The sequence below is a fragment of the Chaetodon auriga genome, chromosome 2, assembly GCF_051107435.1.
Source record: "Chaetodon auriga isolate fChaAug3 chromosome 2, fChaAug3.hap1, whole genome shotgun sequence".
Lineage (NCBI taxonomy): Eukaryota > Metazoa > Chordata > Actinopteri > Chaetodontiformes > Chaetodontidae > Chaetodon > Chaetodon auriga.
In genome coordinates this window covers 26,383,260-26,406,853 of record NC_135075.1, presented here as the reverse complement: position 1 = coordinate 26,406,853, position 23,594 = coordinate 26,383,260, and the positions used below count along the sequence as shown (strand labels likewise).

Here is a 23,594-nt window from a genome sequence, read left to right as displayed (position 1 = left end):
ATGTCCAAATAAAATAATCTTCTGTACCGTGTTGTTGAATTACTCGAACGTACCAGCTTGACCTACATGTCAGTTTCAATCAATGAAAGTGACGCTGTGTGTGGTTCCAGTCGGTGCTGTTCCATCTGTCATGGAAGACTTCAGCATCCCAGACAAACGGGAGAAATTCCAGTCACATTATCTGTGATTATGGGCCCTTCTTCCCCATGTTTTTTTCTCTAAGGGGACAACAGTTTTTGAAACTGGTCCAGTATTGAGCAAGAGCGCTACAGCCAGCAGCAACTTCATCCCTCCGGGCATTTGCACACCGTCAGTGTTTTGCCACTGACAAGCTCAGATTGTTATTCTGTGTCTGACAACATACTGGAAAGGATCCCTACAGACAGACAGACACACAGTTTTGTTAGAGACTATAATGTGTTTCGTTTAACCGGAAGCAACTGTTATATCACTCTTGCCAAAGCCACCAGACTCCATTTAATGAAAGTTATTTTATCAAACGCGACAGAAACAAAATAAAACTCGCTTAAAATTTCTTAGTTCATCTTTCCACTGTTCCAACAATCACCATCATTACCATTATTTGGTTGAAATAAACTCTTAACTCACCAAATGGTGAGAGGAGTGAGTGAGAGCACGGACATCAGAGAATATTTTCACATCTAACTCAGGAATTATTTTCACCAGACATTATCAGAGAGATTTAATTATGGGAAAACAGAAACTGGTTTTGTGACTCCTGTCTATCACGCAGTGCATTCAATTCAGCCGCCGGGGTGCTGCTTTTTTCTTTTTTTTAAACAATTAATTTAATTTACACAATTGAGTGGGATTGTGTAAATTAATGCTGGGAATTATCTGCCTGTGATTGACATTTTGACTGTTTTGAGACATTTCATAAAGGATTAACTGAGAAAATAGTTAATCAATAATAAATTAGGCATAATGAAAACTAGAATTATCACCTTGCAGGTATTTGCCTGCACCAACCAGTCAAGTTGCACTTTAGTCTGTCCAGACTAATATAAGTAGTGAGGACTTCAGTAGTATTCAGTGTGTTTTTGGTGAAATTGAAGTTGGACTGATAGAGAGCTCCATCACATGGTGCAACAACAATCACCTGAAGATCAATATCAGCAGAACCAATCAGCTTGTGGTGGACGACAATGCTTCAAATATGGATGATGCTGCGAAGAAGCTACCCTGTACACAACAGTCAAACGTGGATCCTTCACACACGTTCAGCCCGGCAGCACAGAAGATCTCTACAATCAGCACAGTTTCAGGATTAGTGTCAGCGATTCAGGATCCTATGATGTCACAGGGAAGTTGACCTTTGACCTTGTGGATAATAAATGTAATCACTTCATTGTCCCCTATGAGACATTTGTGAGAAATTTTGTCATAGTAAGCACAAATTATTGAGTTATGGACAAAAGTGTGTCTTATGAGCTGATAGTGACCTTTGACCATTATAATCATTAGTCGTAGTACCACACAGGTGCTTTCCGTAATCATTGTTGTCCTTCTGGCTTGTAATTATCTTTTCAATTTGAACTCTTCATGTCAAAGTGTTAACTGCTTTGTTACTGATCCTCTTACGACCGTCTTCCTCCTCCTTCGGCCCTCCCTCTTCTTACCCTGGAGTTGCGTATGATGTGAGCCTTCACAGTAGCAGCCAGTTGGTCTTGGTGGTCGGGGCTGGAGAGCCAGAGCTGTCTTTCTGCTGGCAGGGAGTTGAGGGCTTCGTCTGTGGGCCAGAACATGGTGAACGGCTGGTGGATGGACAACCGGAGCACCGGGAGTAACCCTGCATCCTGCACCAAGAGCACAGAGTAAAGATCAGTAATAATAATAGTAGTAATAATAGTAACAGTAGTTGCTTTCTGCTCCAATCCCAAGCCTTTAATATTGAGAATATGCTGATACCAAGTCTGAGCTCACACCTTTTTGCATTATATGTATATAACTGTACAATGTTATCTCCACACTTGAACATCAACATTGGTCCATAAACTTTACAAAGAGCACACAAGCCAGTTTGCATGACTTTAGTTGGCAGATCACCTTTCATATGTATGCTGAGTTTTGGCTCTTTCATTTTGCTCTACAATTTTATATTTATTACAGACTGACATACCCATTAAAATGCAACTGTTGGTGTGATTTTGTCAAAGTGCCTGCTGGCAATTGCTCTCCATTGACTGTGCCTCTCCTACCCCTGGGGCATCACCAAGATACAAAACTGGTGCAGACAAGAAAATAAAAACAGTGCACTGAAACTGCCAGTTCACCAGTTTACCGCCGGCACCAGAGCGGAGCCCATTAAGTCTTAAAATAAAGTATAATAGCAGTCCATTCTGCAGTCTCCTTCTAGCTGAGTACATGTCACAGCCACATTCCCACTTCTACAAACCTGCTCCCTGCCGTTCTCTACGAGGCCACTGGATTCCCCCGTCTCAGCCACTCCCTTTTGCCCCGCAGTTACCTGACCTTCCACATCCACTGTCTCACCTTTTTCCACTTTACCTCATCATCCCTGCAGTATGTGACCCGCCCATTCCCACTCATTCCCTGTGAGACTGCTAAATTCCCGTTTCCTGCCTATCTGAACCTCTGCATGATCTTTCTGGACTTTCCAGCCTGCAGCTTTGATTTGTTTGCCTGTTTGGATTGCCGTCCTAGTCTAGACCCTTTCCTGTCTTATTACACTGTCAGCATATGTACCTCCAGTGTTCACTATTCAGGTTATTTGTACTCTGGTGTCTTGATATTCAGGTTACTGATAGTCTGGTTTATGTTTTTTTAATTTTTATTTTTTACCTCCACGAGTTTGTAGAAGCGGCTGTAGCCATAAAACGCAGCTGCTGAGGTGAAGTTCATCTAAACAGAGAGAGAGAGAGAGGGGGGGGGGGGGGGGGGGGGGTCACACTGCCTGTCTGTCAAGTCTGATTGATCATCAGTCATTTATTCATTGAATCAAACTCAGAGCACCATGTTAGGCTTGACGCTTGGTTTGTCCTGCAGCCTGTAGGGCGTCAACAGTGTGTCGATGTGGTGAATGACTCCATTAGATGTGGTGTAATCACTCTTCACAATCCTCGATCTGTTGTTGACCCAGACTGAACCCTGCAGGAAGAGAAAGACAGGAGAGGTGATGCAGACAGGGGGGAAACAAAGACGACGTGAGTGGAAAGGTGTATCGTGAGGGGGATGAAGATACAGAGACAGCTGGAGAGAGGGATTTTCAGCCAAACTCAAACTTGCTCATCCCTCTCGACAGCTGTCTGTTGACAGACATGAGTCATTTTGAATTATATTATAGCACATGCCATCACCTCACCTCACCTCAGCAAGTCGGGGTTCAGAGTCTCGCTCAAGGACATGGACAAACATATTCGTGACAGTGACTCCTGTCCTGTCTCCTCTGAGGAGGACTTTCTGCTGCAGCAGAGGTCCAATAAAAGTGTGTGGTGCAGCACAGCTGATAGTATATGATAACGTCGCCTGCTTAGGACTCTCCATCCATTTGTCAGCAGCACAAATTTGCATGTAAACATTCAGCAGATATGGTTTCTCTTAACCCACGTGAGCAAATCTACTGATTGTGGCGAGTAAGATCTGAATTTACATTCAAACAGATTTTGCAGCAAAAAATGTCAAAATATAAATGCTGCTGTCCTCCACAAACAAAAAAGACACAAACTGTTCAGAGGCTCACTTTGAAGACTGCACCGGGTCAATGAGTGAGTCCAAGAGTTTCATTAACTTATATTCACACAGTGAAACCTTATTTATAAACCGATACTGACTTTTGCTACATCATCAGTATTCTGTGCCTTTCAGTCCAGCACCTGTCTGCCTGTTCAGCCTACGTGTGTGTGTGTGTGTGTGTGTGTGTGTGTGTGTGTGTGTGTGTGTTACCTGCTGCAGGCTGAAGTGCAGCGTGTATCCCGACATTGAGACAGCAAGCTTGGTGGTTTTGAGGTCACTCAAGGTCAAAGTCTCACAGGAAACAACGTGGTAAAGGACCAGGTCAGCAAGACGACCAGCCAGGTTCCATTCTTCAAACTACACACACACACAAACACAAACACAGACAAACACACATACGGCAATCAATGATACGCAGTACCTATCGTGCAACAGCAATGATAATCCATACTCATGACTCACATATAAATACTGACTTATTGTATGATTTCAGCTTGTAACTGACTGTATAGTTTATCTTCTTTAAGATAAACAAAGACTCCAGGTGAGATTGGTAATTTTTTACAGTTAAATCAGATAAAACACAAACAGGATGTTGTACACACAAAGGAGTCGCTGTTGTTCCCCTCAACAGGAACGAAGACGGTGAACGGCCCGTCACCATAAAGACCGCGAGTGCCCGACATCTGAGAAACACAAAGAGACCACAGAGGGCAGTGAAATAAAAAATAAATAAATCCTTCTTTTTGTTAGTGATAATTTTAACTAAATGAAGATGCTTGAATCATTACAGTTTTCATGTCATGACCGCTTTAATTTAACCATGTGTAAGCACTGTGCCACCGGAAAATTTAAAAAGTCCAACCTACAGAGCAGCAAGAGACGTTAGGTTTTATTGACTGTGTGGACTTCAACAGGACTCACAGATAACATTCGATGGAGGAAGATGTTCTCTGGCTGCCGGAACAGTTCCTATAAGACAAACAACACAACGTCCTGTGAGGGGGGGGGTGCAGCCGTCGGAGGTCAGAAGTCAGGGGGAGGTCAGAGGTCATGTGACTCACATTGTTGGTGGATCCCCGACAATCAAAGCCATCACCCACGTGGCCTCTGAGGCAGGTGCAGTTCCTTTGACCCTGACCCATGTACTCACAGCGAGCATGTTTACTGCAGCCGCCATTGTTCTGCACGTGCGAGAGAGAGACACACACACACACACACACACACACACACACACACACACACACACACACACACACGTCTTTAGTTGCTGATATAGAATATCTCTCGCCTCACTGCTGCTCAAGGCAAACATGAAAAATATAGAATTTGTCTAAATTTTAGGTTTCTCAAAAATGCTCAGAAGCTCAGTGAGCACGTCAGCTCCTTTTGTCCTTGTACATCCTTAAAAAGCACAAGAGCATTTAATGAGCTGAGAGGAGAAGCAGGACAGCTTCTCTCCAGACTTTACCACAAGTGTTTCAGGGACACTGAAACTCCTGTCAGGATGTTACACACTCATCTTAGAAGTGTAGGAGAACAAGACCTGCAACTGACCTTTCCCTCCCGCATTCCTTCAGGAGAGCTGGGGTGGAAAAGACATTCCAACTACAAAGAGTTACTTATCATTTAAACTGTTTCCAGGAAGGTGTTCATCTTTTCTTCCTGCTCCACACCAGATAGAGGCGCTAAAACCGTCAGGACTGACGATTAACAGGTCTCAGGAGGCCTCAAGGCCCAGATAACATTGACAAGTTGCAAATCAGACATTCCTGGAGCAAACTGTTTTGTGTGTCTGTGTGCTTTCTTTTCTACCACATCAGGATAATGCAAACTATATGTTTGATTCAACTTTGGATGTTTCCAGCAGCATTTCTGTCCTGGATTCTACCATGGAACCATACTGCCATCTAGAAACTAGTAGCGGTTAGGTTTCAGATGCGTGACATGAGACAGTTATTATTAGTAGCGCTTAATTCACCAAAAATAATCTGCCGTTCCTTGTTTCTTTGTTCTATTAGTTAGTTACTATTCGTTATCATATAGGTTAGCATTAGTATTGAAGAATGTTGCCATTAATCAACGAATTGTATCTGATGTATGTATATTTGCGTCAACATACACACTGTGAACAATGTTGAATTTTGATTGAAAATTAATCATTTAAACTCTGTGATTGACCATAGAGAGAAGCAACCGTTAGTTAATGTTGTTTTTTTTTTTTTATAGGATGAAATATCAGCATTCACCTGTAAATTATTCTAAAGTGCGCAAAGGCCTGTTTGTCACAGTCACGCCCTGGAGCACTGGAGGATATATTCCCCGCAGCCCACGACAAAGCTCTAGTTTTTTTGTTTTACACTTTTTAGTTTTCCGTTTTGTCTTCGTTCTTTTTTAGCTAATCTTTCAGTCTTCTTGTAACTCCATTTTCTTTGTTCGTCGTTTGTCTTTTTCCCGCCTATTGGTGGGCTATTGTAATCTTTTGTCATCTTTTGCTCACCACGTTAAACCGCATAACTTTTTTTTTTAAGTTAAAGCCAAACTCTTCTTTTCTTTAACCATTAAGGCAATCACGTAATAATATTTTTGTAGATATTTTCGATCAGCCATCGGTAGTATTCCCAACTTTATTATTAACCGAGCAGTTTTGCCGAACGATCATCAACCTCTTTGGACTGAAGTCCTGCAGCCAGCCTCAACCCATCTGACTGGGTCAAAGTGGTTGGTGCCACTTTCTATATTAATGAGTGCAAACATTAAACCCAAAGGTTTAATGACCTAATTCTCCTACAGAAGACAATCATATCTGTGCAGTTTGGGAAATATCTTGTAGTACAAACAAATGCTCCCCTTAATACTGTATTTTGACTATTGTTAAATATACATACTGTGTATTCTTTGCTAATTAATTTAATGGGTTTCAATTTACATGTGTGCACCATATAAGCCAACAATACAGCCGGAGCTAACGGGCTGCAAACACAGAGAGCTCACTGTTATTGTTCTGCTTCTGCATTCTGCACAGAATTTATCTTGATTATCCAGAAGAAATGAGGTTTGAAGATTTGCTTAAAGTAGAAAATAAAAAAAATCAGTTGAAGAAACATCTTGATGATTACTGCTATAGTCTGAACTATAACTATGAACTTGGAATCTGTGTGGAGCAGCTCACTGTCAGATTTGAATACCTAATGAAGATGCCCAGCTGTGTGATCTGTGCATAAAATTATGCATTTTGTATCCACAAAATCAGAGGCTGCAGATGCAACGTACATACGTGCTGCTGTGTGATGACTGCAGGTATTTAACTGACTGAAGAGAAAGAGGGAAAAACCCACTTATGTTTTGTTCCTGTGTTTTTGGAGAGGTCTGAGCAAGCACCTTGACCAAACATCCATAAAAATTGCTCTTTGTGTTAAAGTAAACATAATCTATGGAGACACCTTCTGCCTCCTGCATGTATCACTGGGTCTTTTCCATTTATTTTTATCACTTATCAATCTTTCATTAATTCCCCTGTTGTCTCTACCATTTGCCTTTACTGCTTATGCCAGCAGTCAGTTCTATATTAACGAGTCACTCTGTTCTTCAAGACCTCTTTTCATAAAAGAAGAAAAGAAAATCTGCCAATGGGGCGAAATAATTCCAGTTACTCTCACCTCAGTTTCCCCCATTTTTTTTTTTTTTGTTTTAAGAAAACAAATGTCAGTGTCTTCCAACAGTACAGAATAAAGCAGATGGCTGCACAAGAATCAGCAAAGTGACACATATACATACATTTCTGCAGGGGTTTGTAGGATAACAGAACCTCCCTGATCCCTGAAAGCCCAGCAAACACCTACAGGCTGTCTGGAGACGACAACAGAGCAGACAGAGAAAACAGTCAGTCAGTAAAACAACTCATCACTGCATCCATCTGTTCCCTCCCAATCAATCAATCAATTATTAATCTTTCCATAACTCCTGCTTTTCCACTGGTGAATCAGCATCAAATGACTTCTTTTAAGCTGAAAACACAGTACTGTTTGCAATTTTTTACAACCTACTGAGATCAAACAAAACAAGTAATTTGAAGATGCAATACTCACCACAGAAGCACATTATCAACCAGATTAGAGACTTAACAAGGTTGGGCCTCAAGATTAGATTAAAAACGATTGTGTCATCATTTCAGATAATTCTGTACTTCAGATGTGCATAAACACAAACCAGAATCTAATTTCCACAGACCAAGTGGCACTCAGTAAAGTCAGGCAACCAGCTGCCCACTTTGTCCAGCTGGTCATCCTGTCATGCAAATAATGTGGTTTAGCTAATTCAGTTAAACCAGGAGTTTTCATGAACACACATCTAACTCTGTGAATTCAGGGTTTATTTCAAACAAACCAGAGGTGGTGATTGTTGGAACAGATGAAGATATACCAAGAAGGTTTTGGTGAGTTTCATTTCATTTCTGTTGAGTCTGAACAAAGTGCATTTTATGATGATAAAATTATTGATTCTGTGAATGGAAAATAGCAAAGTTACCCCTGAAGATTAACATAAATCGCAGCAATTTTGGAAAAGCTCAGTTTCAGAGAAGAAGAAGAAGAAGAAAAGCATTTCAGACTGGATGGATGGCTGAAATAGAGAAAAATTTAACTGGCTTAGACCTAAACTGAACTGAGTCTAAAGACTGTGTTGGGTTTGGTTTAACATTGTGCAGCAAAGAAATCTGACAAATGACTCCAGTACAGTGTTGTCTTACAGTGTTGGGGCCTGTTCTGATGCACTCCGCTGACTTGTGGCAGCCTCCATTGTTGACCAGACAGCCGTCCATCTCTGTGAACACACGACACATTGGAAATTAAGTTTTACGACACATACAGCATGTAAACCGGAAAGATTTACAGAGTTCAGATGTTGTTTCCTCCTGCTCAGCTGCCAAGACTTCTCCGCCTCCAGAGGACCTTCCATTCTCAGAATCCATGACAGATGTGAGAAGAATGAGTGAATAAGAGTTAAGCTGCTGGGCCTGATAACATCCCCGGTCATCTATTTAGACATGTGCCAACCAACAATTCGATGTTATTACTGACATTTTTAACATGTCACTGTCAGAGGAGGGTTTTCCCACCAGCTTCCAGACAGCCACCATTGTTCCTGTGCCTGAACGTCTGCAGTGTCTAGTGAAAATGACAACTGCCTGGTGGCACTCAACAACATTCTTATTAAGTGCTTTGACAAAATGGTTCTCCTTCACATCAAAGACAACATCCCAGACAGCCTGGACCCTCACCACCAATCTCCCTCCTTGAAACTAGTTGGGGGGCTCAGCACTCTGGGCTTGAGTGCCAAAATCTGCATCTGAGTGCAGGACTTCCACAAAAACAGACCACACACTCCTCCACTCAAGTGCTGGAGCCCCCCCCACAGCTGTGTTCTCAGAGCCCTCCTGTTCAAACTGTACACCCACAATTGCAATCCCAGACATGGAGAGGAGTCTGTTGTGAGGTTTGAGGATGACACCACCTTCACGGGCCAGAGACTTAGTGTTGGGGGGTAAAATTAGTACATCATTGGTATCCATCTACTGAGAATCAGTGATATCGGTGAGGTGAGGTGAGGTGAGGTGCCTGCACAGAGCTCACCCCAGCCACAGCCTGTTCACTCTGCTGCTGTCTGGCAATCAATACAGAAGTAGCCAAATCCATAGCATCGTAGATTCATCCATGATCGCAGTCAAGCAATCATGCATTAACCAAATCCACAGGCACAGCTTCAATCACCCCAGCCAGGCAGAGCAGCTTTACTCACAACTACTGGCTGTATACTGAAGTTCTGTAGTATCTGCAGACAGTTTCCCTAAACTTGCAGAGTATTCCAACTGAACTGGTACAACACATTAACTGATAGTATGGATCAGTGGAAATGCAAAAAATATTCAATGCAAAAGCAGCTCAGAATAAACAATCTTTTTGAGGCTCAGCATTTAGTCACTTTCAAGGCTTTGAATTCACAATTTTTTCTAATTTATATTTAACATTTTAAGACTCTCACAGGTCTTGGTACGGAGGCTCAGGACTACATACCCAGGCAGACGACCCCGTCTCCAGTGTAGCCCTCTCTACAGGAACAGGTTCTCTCTCCCGCTGAGACCTTTGTGCAGACAGCAAACTCTGAACATCCGCCGTTATACCTGCTGCACATATCCAGCTCTGACAAAGAGAGAGAGAAAATAATCAAATTTAATATTTGTACAGAATGTGTATGTGTGTTTGTGTGTGCGTTTACCTTTACAGTACGTTCCGTTGCCTTCATATCCAGCCACGCACACACAGGCAGCAGCTGAACCCTTCGGCCCTGTTATACAGCTGCAGCAGAAGACAAACTGTTCAATATCTGTCACAGATTTCTTCTGAAGCTGAGAGCAGCGATCATCTGCAACCAATTTGGCATGTTTAAAGTCTGGCAATATTCTATGTTTTTCTCATGATGAACAAATGCCATCAGCAGACACAAACCAACAATAAATGCATCCTACTCTGTTAGCAAGTATTATCTGTGTAACCAAAGCATATATTACACTGTATGTATCATATTCCTCTGTGCCATAGAGCTCAATTAAAAACAACATGCTCCATAATGACCATGAACACACACACCGCAGATTATTTTGACTATATATTTATCATTATAATAAGAAAAATAGAGAATAGTGCCAGAACTGTACTTTAAATAAGCAAGAATGTCTCCTTATTGTATGACTTGTATGTGTCATATATAATGATTACGTGTACATTTCCCATTGACTGTAGTTCAATCAACAAACAACTCTACTACAAGTCAACTACAAGTAATTCAACTATGTTACTAAATGCGATTCAGAAATTTGTCCCCATTCACAGTTTGAAACAGTTTACAGATCAATACGGATTCAAAATGGAGTGCTCGAAGGAAGATGATTGGTTAGCAGTATGTTAGCAGTCAACTACCCAATAAAAGCAGAAATCCATCAGAATGCTCTGGTAAACAGATGACATCCTTGTGTTGAGGAATAACATTTTTGGACACTACTACTGCAGTGCTGTAAACTACTACTAGATTTTAAGGCCTTTTAAGGCCCAAATGTAGTGACACTTTGGGCGGACATTAGCATCTCTCCCTTGAACAGAGGTGCAAGTATTCATCATTGAACATGCACTCAACCTGCTCACAATGGAAGTCCTGAATGACGCCACTCGTGCATCACATAATAAACACGCCTGTGTCACCCTTTGAATCGACATATCTAATACAGTCGATCATCAAATTCTTTTGAAACATGTGGATTCTGTGGATTTGATGAAGAATCCTCTAATTGTTTTGTAGATTATCTCAGTGGTAGAAGACAAGCTGCTGTGACTGATTAACTAGGTAGTGTAATGTGTTGTTTTGTTCTGTGCTATTGGGAAAGGGTCCTGGGAAGGTGGGGGGTGTCATTGTTCATCTTTGTCATTTTGCTGCAAAGAAAAATCAATAAACAGTGTTTTCAAAAAAATAAATTAATAAAAGGGTCTAACAATTCGTGTTAGACATTTAGACAACAACACAAAATAGTCAACATGCTACGGTGAATGATTTCAGACAGCCAGGTAGATCGTCTTTCACTTGCCCCAGTGTATTCTGGGTAAATTAACATCTTCTCCAAGTCCAGTGGTTCTTGAACACACACACGCACGCACGCACACTAGGTGTAGACACAACTACTGGAGGACTTACTTGGCGTTCTCGTCACACACACCTCCACAGGCATCATCTTTAATCTCTGAGACACACACAGACACACACACAAAGATTTCAGGTGATAACAGGGTACAGAAAATATTGAGTGTGGATACAATTTCACTGTGCGCATGTATGTGTGTGTGTGGGTGGGTGTGTGTGTCTTACCTATAGAGCAGGAAGCTCCTTTCCAACCTTTATAACACACACACTTGCCACTTCCTGCCAGACCGTCCTCACACTTCCCATGATTACACACGCACTCTGTAACACACACACACACATTAACTTTCATGGCAGCCACATAGGCTTGTTAGCATAATTGGTTAGCATAATAGATTTGTCTGTTAATTATTAGCCTCCCTGATTTTGGTAAAGTTGTTTGTAAGCCATAACATTTTTAGTTTTGCAAGCACGCTAACGTTATGTCTCTCAGGAGCTTGGGTTTGACAGGATTCTTGGGATTCTTGGCATTGCAGGTTTATTAGCCTTGGGATTTTCACGGATTTGTTAGTGTTACAATTGTGTTAGCTTCCCAGTAAATGTCTGTGTCATCGCCCAGGCTAAAGTCATGCATCAGTTTTGTTGTTCCCGAGGTTTTCTGTTCATAAGAGTAACAATGAGTGTAACGGGCAGTGAAACTGGAGCACCTCGTTGTCTTAACAAAGGATAAAAATCAAATTTCTTTTTTAGCAGTCGACAACTACATCTCCCATGAGGCTTCGAAAATGCTTCATGAAGTCTGCTCTTGTTCTTTGGTCAGTCTAATCAAGTGAACGCCCCCTTGTGGCAGAAATACATTAAGGCAGAAAAAACTTCTTTCTGTGTGTTCAGGAGTGTTTCTGTCATGGTGTGTGTGTGTGTTCCTCACTGGAGGTGCAGTTGACTCCATAGCGTCCCGGCTCACAGTCCTCGCATGCAGTGCCATGGAAACCTTCGTAGCATCGGCACTCCCCATTACCATGGTTGCCATCCTGACACTCCCCGTGATTGGAGCACCAGCTGCCAATATCCCCAGGGCATTTGAAGCACTCGTGGCCGTAGTAACCGGGGCAACAGGAATGATCCTGCAGGACGGACCATCAGTTTTATCATTATTATTATTATTATTATTATTATTATTATTATTATAGTTTCACCTTTTCAGGCCTGGAATCTGCACCACTGATGACCTGATTTGTTTAAAGTGATGTTTTTTAGTAATAGTAACAGCAGCAGCTAGTATTTGCTACTTAACACTAACATCCAGCTAATTCTTGCAGGTATGAGTACAGTAATAGTATTGCAGTAATTAGAACAACAACATTACTGCTTGTTTCTGTACTAGTGGCAAAACTGTAGTCAAGAATATTTACTGGACTGGAGGTTAAAACACAGTCAAAGAGACTGAGTGAAAATGGAGACTAAAAAGTGTCCTCTGCTAAGAACGAGACTGATCAAAGATTTAATGAGCTGCTGTTATTTTTATCCTGTTACTCCAAGTCGTCTCCAATTAAATGAATTAAAATGATTCAGAGCCACTTTATACTGGTGGAACTAAAGTGCTAGTGTTAGTGTCAGCGGACCGTGATTAATCGAAGACATTTGATGACACATCCTGGCACTGACTTCCTCCTGGATCCAACACGCTTCCTGTATTTGCAGTTGGGTCGCATGTTGGCTGGAAACCGTTCTTTAATCTGCAGTCAAACACATTGGAAACACAGCAGAAAGCCAAACTGAGAGCTTTGAGAGAACAAGGGTACTTACAAAGACGACTGAGTCTGAGGCTGAGGCTGAGCTCACTTTGTCAACTGCTCAAAAAGTAACAACAGGACTCACAGACACAGACTTTTTTCAGTGTGGTGCAAATAACACCTGTGCAACACAATATGATTAAGCATAATGAATTCCTCTCGATCCTCACTTTGTGAATGTTAAAATCTGGTGGGTTATTTAACTCTGCGGTCACTTTTGAGGCTGTAGATCGTGTTTCTAGATGATGCTGCACAGGTGTTTGTGTTACTGTGCCCACCCCCCGTAGAGTAGCAGCTTTCTTACTGGTTTGTAGCTGTATAGGCATCGAGGTGCTCCTTCACAGTCAGCACACCTTCCCTGGAGATAAGAAGAGAGAGGGGGAGAGAGGGGTTAGAGTAATTGACATCCATCCCTCCACCCATCCCATCAATCCATCAATCCATCCTGAAAATAAATGTCTCAGAACCACATCTCTATCTGCAGCAGAGTCTGTACACTGCTAATCCAATGATTTCGTCCACAAGACCAAACAAAATACTTTGAGAAAATGTGCTTAAATTGTAAATAACCTGTTTTAATTAAACACTGCTCAGCCAGGAGATGCATTTAAATAAGCAGTAAGAAAACAAAGTTTAATGCAGCTCATCAGTAATGTGATTCTGACAGGGTTTGCTGTTCACAGCTGCTTTATACTGTATGAAAAGCTTCTCCTTCAGTTCATTAAATACTTACAGCCCTTTAAAGGCAGCAGGACACACTCAGTAAATTGACAAATCAGCAGCTCCCGATTTAAGAACAGCTGCACCAGACCGCAGTGTCACTATGCAAGGTTGTTCAGCTATGTTAACCTTAATTAAATGACGTGTAAATGACATCAGGCAGCAACAAAATAACCCCACACACGTCTGCACACTTCAGACTATTGGATTATAACTTGGTATTCTGTCTGTTTATGCAGGAGACACCAGATTACAGAGCTTAATGCAGAAACAACATATCTCAGTCACATCAATTATGACAATTAATGACATTAATGTTCCCTTTATTTCTATTGTACGTGATTAAAAAAAAAAAAACAACTGAAATACCATCTGATTGATACAATCATATAAACCACTTCACCAGCACCAACAACTTCATGTTTTATTTCTATTGTCATTCTACTAAAAACCAACATCGTCTCTGGCTGCAGATGTTCGGTGCACCGTCCACAACAATGCAATTCCTGGAGATTAATTTGTTGAGCTGCTGTTGTTATGCTTCACTGTGATTGGCTCAGCAGTTTCAGAGCTATGAGACCAGTGTTGTGATTGTCTAAGGGCAGATTTAGACAAGGACAGCTCCCACAGAAAAAACGGTATTTCCAAAATCTCTAGCGGTGGACACATTTCGACCATTGCACAGCATATGCCGTCATACTGCCCAACCCTGCTTCTTTTTTCACCTTCACTCAGCCTGTTTACATACATGAACCAAAGCAACAGCTTCATCCTTCCATTTATTCAATCATCTGTCTATTCATACATTCATCCCTCCATCTGCTCATACATCCACCCATCATCTGTCCACCACTTTATCCATCCATCTGTTCACTGATCCATCCATCCATCCATCCATCACTCCCTCCATCCTTACGTTGACCTGCAGGGTGACCTGCTTGCTGCATCTGTTACGGTGGACTTTGAGGACCTCAGGGAGGACTATGATGACACCATACTGGGTCTCAGTGAAACCGCCGTGAAGAGGAACGTCATTCACAACTGTCTGGAGGACAAGAGGAGGAGAAACAACTCAGACTCTTCTCTCTATCTGACTGGTGAAGATTGAAAGTCTTCTTTCCAATCATGCCATCAGTTTTTAGATTGATTTCCTTCTTTCCAGGCAGCCACTGGTTTCAGTTTAGAGACTTGAATCTTGCTGCACAGAGATAATCCATCACAGTCAACATTTAGGAAGGTTGACTTTTCTGTCAAAGTTTCGTGCCATAACCTGCATAATGCAGCAGTGAGCAGAAACTCTCCTCAGTGAAGCGTTCATCCTTAAACTGACAGTCAGCCGCAGAAAAGCATTTCATTGACAATCGCTGGCATAAAAATCAAACTCAGAAGACAAATAATATGCAAATATGGATGCAGTGAAAAGGCTAATGTGAGTTTACTTGTTTCTTGTATTGATTTCGCTGTTCTGCAGCTGACCCTTAGATGTCAGGAAGTCCTTGAACACACCCACAGGTACATATGCTCTCAACAGCACAACCAGATAAAATTAGTTCACTAACTTTAAGTGGGAAAAAAAAGTCTACATTTTGAGTGTGATGGATTATTTCTCTTCATTTCATTTTTAACGATGAATTGAAACTCAGGGCTGCCTGGAAGGAAGGAAATCAATCTGATGACTGTCATTTGGTCATTTAACAGACGGGTCCAATGATCTGCAGTGAGAAAACGTCTGAAAGGTTGGTCACATGACCGTGAACGTTGTGCTGGTTTGGTTGTTATTACCTCGTTTTTGTTGTTTAAGTGGAACAGGACCTGGTGGTCATTGCCCAACAGCGTACTTTTGAACATGCCATCAGACAGGTGGTCAGGGAAGAGCAGCTCATTGGGAATCACATGGTACTTGATCACATCAGAGTCCTGAACAGAGAGACAGACAAACACAGAGACACACAAAGAGACAGACAGAAGAGGTGTGATAAAGAATAATTCTGGTTCACTGATAATCACCGCCCACATCTGAGTTGTTCAGATTCAGTTCAGTTCCCAAGCTGGAAAAACAACCCAATCAGACCGCTTTGTGTGGAATTAAGACTGAGGGAGATGTCATCGGGTAATCTCGAGCATCATTACAGCTTGAAGAATGTTAAAACTAGATGAGCAGCAAGGACAGATGCACTGGGATAAAGTGCATCTGTCCTCGTCTCTTTGGCAAAGTTTGGATGCCCAACATGGACATCTCACAAGACCACATTCTGACAGGGACACTGTCATGCAGACACGTTTTGTGGTGAGCAAGCACAGAGCTAAGAAGCTAAATATATGAAGGAGTGCCTTGTTGCTGCTGTGGAGCTGCTAGCGTTTATGTTTTCAAGGTCAATCAGGAGACTTTAGCAGGAAAGCTAATGTGGTTTGTTGTTAAAGTCTGTGGCTCTTGTGTTGTGGGGTAGGCTGATGAAACTGCATGTGATCGTGTGCTATGTTTATGATAGAGCGCTAACGGACTTTAAAGTATCCATTTTTGTACTATTTCCATCATAGTGGATGGTTTGCAGGGCAGCACTGGCTCATCTAATCTGGACCTACCAGGAGGGAGGAGTTAGTCCTGCTGAGGTGCTGCCTGATGGCATCATCTGTTGGCAGCAGGAGGGTAAAATCAGCTTCACTCAGATGCACTGACAAATTGTACATCTGTAAAAATACACACACACACACACACACACACACACACACACACACACACACACACACACACAGAAAGATTACCAAATCTGAGTTCAGACAAACAGACAGGTAAACAGACAGATATCTTACCAGAGCATACTGTCTGAACAGAGTGAAGTTGGAAGAGGAGTTCAGGAAGGCCATCAGGGTGGGAGGCTCCGGGGGGAGGACTGAGCGGGACGGGGTCAGAACCTGACCACATGGAAACAAACAAACAGAATGTTTTTCTTGGAACATCACAGACTCAAATTTGCTTTCATCCAGTAAAAAAAAAAAATAAAAATAAATATATATATATATATATATAAAAAAAAATATGACATATTTTTCCACTCAGATGTTATGAGAACTAAGACTGTTTCCCTGGGCCTCTAAGGATTATGTTGTTTCTCTGTTTAACACAGCAGTTTGTCATGGACTTTGCTGTGGACGTTTATGGCCTTCAGAGGATGAACCCTATGATGCTTCCTCTAGTGCCACCATCAGGATAAAGTAGCTCTAATACTGGTAAAGATCTAAGTATAAATGAATAACCAGTAGGCTGTTTACTCTACTCGGCCCCCCTGGCTGTTTAGAGGCTGACTCTCACACCTGGTTTATGATGTGGATGTAGCCATTGATTGCAGGCAGGTTGTGGGTGAGGATGGAGGCGTTTCCAATGCGGATCATCTGGAACAAAAACAACACAAGTTAACATACAGACTGTATATGTGTGTGTCTAATTCTGAACTATGTTTCAACATATGTCTGTTGTCACTGGGATATTCCTTACAGACTACCAGAAACTCCTGCAGTGCAAAGGCAGCTCCCACGTGCATGCGAGTGTGAGTATGTACATTGGAATTGTTGTGGAACCACTCGGCCGCAGAGGAGATGTACAAAGAATGACACAGACATCCTTAATAGATCTGTGGTATTTGCATGTGTGCTTCAAAGATGGAGAATTTTCCACAACCAAACTGATCCTCCCAACTTGCACGAGTCTTTGTAAATCCACCCAAATGTGTCGTCAGTCGGTCTGTCACAATTACCCCATTCTTACCCCACTGCTGTTGCTGATCTCCCAGTAGGTGGAGGGGTTCAGAGTGGGGAGCTTGCTACCCACCAGTCTGTCCAGGTCTTCTACAGCGTAGAATCCCTGCAGGAAATGGGCCCTGCAACCAGGAAGAGCAAAAGGAAATGGTTATGACTCACTGAACAAAAATTCACAATGTGCTCCAGGGAGATTGTGGATGTGGCTTCAAGTCTGAAGGATCTACATTCCATCACGTCCAATTTACACCGTGACAGGGTCAAAACATCCAGTGAATAGTGGTTAGTCAGCTTCCTGGTGGATCCAGTTCTATCAGGATTAGGCATCAACATTGTTAGAGAAAACAGCACACTTCCTGAGCAGGACAAAGGACATCGACAAAGGACAATGCTGACAATATTCTGATTCTACATTCTAATTTACTGAAGCCACTGGGACTCTGGAACTCCATGTCCAAGACAACAACCATCCGTCATACATACGATGGCAGAACATCTCTGAAGCAAACGTCCAAGCATGGTGTTTAGTGGATATTACTTTCTAATTAACTGTCTGTCTCATCAAGTTCATGTTGGCCTGAAGGAAATCTCTGAAAATCCTCGTTACCATACATTCAAGTCCTCTGTATCTGAACTGGATGATTTCTCAGGACCTTTGTGAGCTCAACAAAACAGGTGTGGCAGTGTGAGATGATGTTCTCAGGGGTAAAAAAATGAACCAAAGTTTTCTCCACTGAACTTATTATAGCTGACAAAGTAAAGCAATAGTCAGACATTTTGGGAAGTCCTTTTGTTAGCTAATCAGATGAGAGAACTGACAGCCATTCTTCCAGTCTGTGTGTTCAGCTGGGTTTAACATGTCATGTACTGAATACAAAGACAGGAAACTGATATCCATCTTCTCTCTATGTAACTCTGGAGAAGAGAGAACAAGAGGATTAACAGACATGATGTAGAACCCAACATTCAAACTCAAAGTACTGCTACTTTCCTGATTGTGTGTGTGTGCATGCATGTGTGTGCGTGCATGCATGCGTTACAGCTCAGTGTGGGAGGTGACTGACCGCAGGAGGTGAGGCAGGTGGTGTCGGCTGGTCCAGAACGGGTCTGAACTCATGTTCCTCAAGGCTTCTCTGAATGGAATCAGCAGGGTGATGTTTCCACTCAGGTCCTCAGAGGAGTGACCGTACCTCTGACGACACACACAAGTAGAATTTATGTTACCTTTAGTGTGGAGTCATTTGTGAAAACACCAACCAGCCACAATACTACAGCAGCTGCATCTCTTCTGATGATTCTGATTGATTCTGGCTTGTTTCTCATTTCAAATTAGGGTAAAACTAGTTTGGTTAAAATGTTGCTCAGTTTGAGCATAGTGTGCCAGTTAGAGAATAACAGAAAAAACGGTTTTATTTACCAGCTTTAAAATAGAAAACAGAATAAGTGATTGACTACAAAGCAGTAAGTCTGGGTCCTACACACCTGAATCAGTAGGTTGAAACTGTACAGCTTTGGGTTCATATCCAGCTCCTACAAACACAAACACAAACACAAACACACACACACACACACACACACACACACACACACAATTATGGGATTTAGTCAGACTGTGCATTGTAGATCAATGTGGGTTGTAGTAGCAGAATGTCACTGTCATCTGCTGAAATGACAAACATCACAGCTGGCAAGTTATAATGGCTCCTCTTTAAGTTATAACTTTATTAAATTAGGGAAAAGTTGAATGACCATCTGCGATGGCCGGGAATCGAACCCAGGTCAACTGCTTGGAAGGCAGCTATGCTCACCACTATACCACCATCGCTGTAAAGAATGGGCCACCATTGTTTTCAAATCAAAACACCAGTCCATTGCTGCTGGTTACAGCACATATAGTTTGGATCAGCAGGTACTTGTGCTTGTGTTGAGACCAAAAAAAAAAAAAAAAGCTTTATTAGGACATCTCTATAGTATACAGATCTGAACACTCACCTCCAGTAAAGATCCGTAGCAGATGTTTCCGTCTCCAGCGTAGCCGTCGGGACAGGTACAGGTGTGAGTTCCACTCTCCTTTTGCTCACACTTTGCCTGACAGAGGGCACAGCAGACAGTGATCACAGGACATGTATCTAACCTATCACAGCAATCACAAACCAAATCTCTGTTCTCATTTTGTTACTCATAACACAACTAAACACATTGCATATCAAAGTCTGACATGGTACGATACACTGTGTGTGTGTGTGTGTGTGTGTGTGTGTGTTTACCAGGTCATGGCAGCCTCCATTCTTCTTGAGGCAGGGGTTAATGAGGTCACACACAATACCGTTCCCCATGTAACCTGTTTTACATACACACTCACTCTGCAGACACACAGATAGACAAACACCTGGTATCAAAATGGCATCTGTACCCAGGTAAGTTATTCATATAATAAACGATCCAATCGTGCCTTTGTGTTAACACCTGGTATTTTTAAGGCGTGCTTGTTATTCCCATAAAGATCAAACCTCTGCTCTCTAGAGTAAAACCTGTGAGTGAGCAATTTGAGACGGTGACAAATCTTAATCATTTGTTCCCTTCGTGGAAATTTGGCAACAGTAATACATAAAGTTATTTCTTTCTTTGAATGATAAATATTGTGTCAGCTTGTCCTGGTATGCAGCAATTAACTATATACCTTGTTAAGAGTAGATCATGGCACAGAATAGATATAGTATAGTATAGAATATACTATAGAGTATATATAGAATAGTATAATCAGTAACAAGAGATGTCGATTTCATCCTTCTTGTTTGCTTTTTGTCTAAATTTGACAATCTACATTTCATGTCAGATGAAAACAAATATCTGTTCCAGTGGTATGCTGTGTACAGATGCCAGCACGTTGTACGGGGTGTGTTTACATCTACCTAAGATCCAAACACAATACGTGCCAGACAACCTCCAGATTTGGTCAAGCAGATTCAATCACATTATGATCACAACACGTTTACGCCTTGCAATGACATACATTTCTCCTCATCTGGATATCTGGATACAGATTGCATTTTAAGAGGTGTAAACTGGGCCAAAGAGTTCTTAGTTCTTCCACATTAGTTACATTCCGGCATCTGCATTGTGACTAGCTAATAAATTATATAGACAATAGGAGATAATGAGAACAAACAGCATAGGACTGGAGGCTTAGTGCAGTGACGCACGTCTGTCTGAGCTGATGCTCTGATCTAAAATGCTTTAGGAAACACTGGCAGTGCCAGTTACCCTTTAGAAAGACAAGGACTGCTGGACAGACGGGGCTGGGCAAGAAAACAGGCATAAAAGACCAATGTCAGTAAGTGTTAATAGCTGTTTAGTTAATAACAGGTTATCATCCATCATTAATTGCTAGTAACTGACCTGTCCTGGTCCAATGTGGTTACAGTCAGCGTCGGGGCTGCAGCCTCCCCGACTATTCAGCTGACAGTTATTGATCTCCAGACACACTTTGCCGTCACCTATCCAACCCTCAACACACACACACGACGCATTACCTGGAGCCACGTAAACACACTCTGCCTGTAGAGAGAGCGAGGGAGGGAGCGAGTTATAAAGGCAGGTAGACAGCTTTGAGTCAGATCGTCAACAACAACACAGAGCAGAAACTGGCAGTTAACCAATGCTGTACATCTTCAAATGAATCCATATGATCAGAGCTGATCCAGGACACACTGACGGCTGCTCTTATTGAACTTAACGATAGACAAAAGGAACAGTAATCCACATACTGACACAACCATGTTCAAATATCATAATCAAGTGAAAAAATCTAAAATTGAAGTTTCATTCGTTTCGCTCACTTGCTTTCTCTCTCTCTTTGGTTCAGACTTAACGAGGAAATGTTGTTAATTAACATACATGGCAAGTCACGAAAATGTTAACACTGAAACAAATCTTTACTGACAACGTATTTCATTTGTTTTCTGCCAAAATACACAAACACACACACACGAGCAGTAAGTCTTACATTGGTGTCGCAGCCTCCTCGGTTGCTCTTCAGGCAGGGGTTGATGGGAGAACAGGAGTGACCGTCACCATCATAGCCATCTTTACATAAACACCTGGTGCAATACACACAATCACACAGATTTTTTATCGACAAACTCAGCAGCTGTTCAGGTAAGAGGGGAGTGATCACCTGCGAATCCTTGCTCATAAATTCCATATGCTCCTTTAAATTATGCTAAAGGACGATAGGGTTGGATGGTTCTAGCTTGCAGCTAGCGGCAGTCACATGGATGGGTTTATGGATGTATGAATGGTACAGAGGTGCAGTACGGCTGTGTGTTGGCATTCAGTGAGATCAGCTGGTGCTTCTTCATGAAGGACTAGATAAACAAAAACTTGACCTGCTGACGGTGCTAGATGAAAAGTCAGAAGATGACTGTTGAGATTTTTCACTCTAAAGCACAAATGTCAACTTCATGGTGGTGCTAGAGGGAATGTCAGGGGCTCATCAAAGTCAATGCTCTGGGAACCATGAATGTCTGTACAAAGGGTCATGGTAATCCATCCTACAGCTGTTTAGATATATACAAGAACTGCATTATTTTCAGCCATTTATTCTTTGTGAGGCTTTCAGTAAGAATGAGTGCAGGATTCATGTTGATTGTCAACCGTCTAAATCTTCCTCGAGATGCTCACTGAAGAAATGGATTAACGTTATCTGACATTTCAGCTGCTCACCTCAAGCTCAACCCACACAGCAAATCAGTATTTTAGGGAACAATGAGTGAATACAGCTTCTGAATGATCAGCTGCTCAGCAGTGGAGAACACATAGCTGCAATACTGTCAAGTGAGCAGAAATGACAAAGAACGTGCAGTCCTGTTCAAACAGCCAGCGTTTGAGATGACAGCTGGATATACTGAGGTTTTCTGCTGTATTACTGCAGAGCACAGTGACGCGGGCACTCTATAAACACACTGTAAACATAAAGACAGAGCTGAGCTGTAGCCTCAGAATGCTTACTAAAAACGCACAACAAAAATGAGACTAAAAAGACTAAAGCAAGACAAAAATAAGTGTTTGCTGACAGAGACTATCAATAGAATTCCTTAAAATGAGACTCAAACTATTACACACTTCAGTTACAGGATTAAAAATAAATCAAAATCAGGTGCCAAAATTAAAAGTTGTAGAAACAGTAGTAGCAGTAGTTGTCTTACATAGTGTTCAGTCCTGTGTGTGTGCAGTACGCGTGGATGTGACAGTGTTCCAGCAGTCCGTCAGAGTTGCAGGGCGTGGCCGTCCAGTCGCAGTTGTCTCCGGAGTAGCCGTCCAAACAGGATCCTCTCCGACACACACCACTGCTGCCTGGACGGTTATCGCACACACCGTGGACACAGTGACACTCTGAAGACACAAACACACACAGTGATAATTTCAGGTTAGTCACATTAGTTAGTAACAACAGAGGAACAGTGTCACAACAGGCACAACCCACCGCCCGGCCGCCTGTTCACAGTTTCTTTTCTGTTTACAGGCGCTTTGCAGCCGCTGCATAAGACAGATTAACATTTACAAAACTGTTAGAAGAAGTTAAATGTTTAAAGTCAGAGATGCAGGGGGCACATTTACATACTACAACATTATACATATGCATTATTATAATCCAGTGAAACTTCAGAAAACAAGGCAGGTACTCATCTGCTGACAGGAGGTAAGACATTTGTGGTTTTCAGTGAACCGTCGAAACAATGACTGGATGCACTGCCATTAAACTTGATGCAGACATTTTAAGGTCTGTACCCTTCAGGATGAGCTGACATAACTGTGGCAGTCTGTGTGTAAACCACTCCCCATTTACTACATAGTGGACTGTATTCAGTGTCTGTGATGTTGTTTGAGTATCCAAATTATGAGCATGTAAATCAATGCACTAATGTA

The 23,594-nt window shown here is 42.0% G+C and overlaps 1 protein-coding gene and 1 non-coding gene across 3 annotated transcripts in view; both read right to left on the bottom strand.

The window, feature by feature from the left end:
- Positions 1-23,594, bottom strand: part of stab1 (stabilin 1) — a 68,211-nt gene that overhangs the window by 21,386 nt on the left and 23,231 nt on the right. For both annotated transcript variants that reach the window (XR_013077832.1, XM_076743883.1), the window contains exons 23-51: positions 22,874-23,060; positions 21,673-21,766; positions 21,066-21,224; positions 19,934-20,029; positions 19,659-19,754; positions 19,149-19,196; positions 18,731-18,858; positions 17,677-17,788; positions 17,226-17,303; positions 16,725-16,826; positions 16,497-16,601; positions 15,696-15,830; positions 14,830-14,958; positions 13,498-13,551; positions 13,023-13,136; positions 12,329-12,524; positions 11,626-11,721; positions 11,455-11,500; positions 9,988-10,067; positions 9,786-9,911; positions 8,462-8,535; positions 7,492-7,563; positions 4,779-4,898; positions 4,639-4,686; positions 4,320-4,400; positions 3,925-4,071; positions 2,995-3,129; positions 2,824-2,883; positions 1,641-1,817 (exon numbers count right to left, since the gene is read on the bottom strand). Coding sequence is in view for 1 of the 2 variants with exons in the window: in XM_076743883.1 (XP_076599998.1) it covers positions 1,641-1,817; positions 2,824-2,883; positions 2,995-3,129; positions 3,925-4,071; positions 4,320-4,400; positions 4,639-4,686; positions 4,779-4,898; positions 7,492-7,563; positions 8,462-8,535; positions 9,786-9,911; positions 9,988-10,067; positions 11,455-11,500; positions 11,626-11,721; positions 12,329-12,524; positions 13,023-13,136; positions 13,498-13,551; positions 14,830-14,958; positions 15,696-15,830; positions 16,497-16,601; positions 16,725-16,826; positions 17,226-17,303; positions 17,677-17,788; positions 18,731-18,858; positions 19,149-19,196; positions 19,659-19,754; positions 19,934-20,029; positions 21,066-21,224; positions 21,673-21,766; positions 22,874-23,060 (3,095 nt within the window). In the remaining variant the exon portion in view is untranslated. The remainder of the gene's footprint in view (positions 1-1,640; positions 1,818-2,823; positions 2,884-2,994; positions 3,130-3,924; positions 4,072-4,319; positions 4,401-4,638; positions 4,687-4,778; positions 4,899-7,491; positions 7,564-8,461; positions 8,536-9,785; positions 9,912-9,987; positions 10,068-11,454; positions 11,501-11,625; positions 11,722-12,328; positions 12,525-13,022; positions 13,137-13,497; positions 13,552-14,829; positions 14,959-15,695; positions 15,831-16,496; positions 16,602-16,724; positions 16,827-17,225; positions 17,304-17,676; positions 17,789-18,730; positions 18,859-19,148; positions 19,197-19,658; positions 19,755-19,933; positions 20,030-21,065; positions 21,225-21,672; positions 21,767-22,873; positions 23,061-23,594) is intronic.
- trnag-ucc (transfer RNA glycine (anticodon UCC)) lies at positions 19,420-19,491 on the bottom strand. Its single transcript has one exon. It is a non-coding gene; the product is annotated as a tRNA-Gly (tRNA).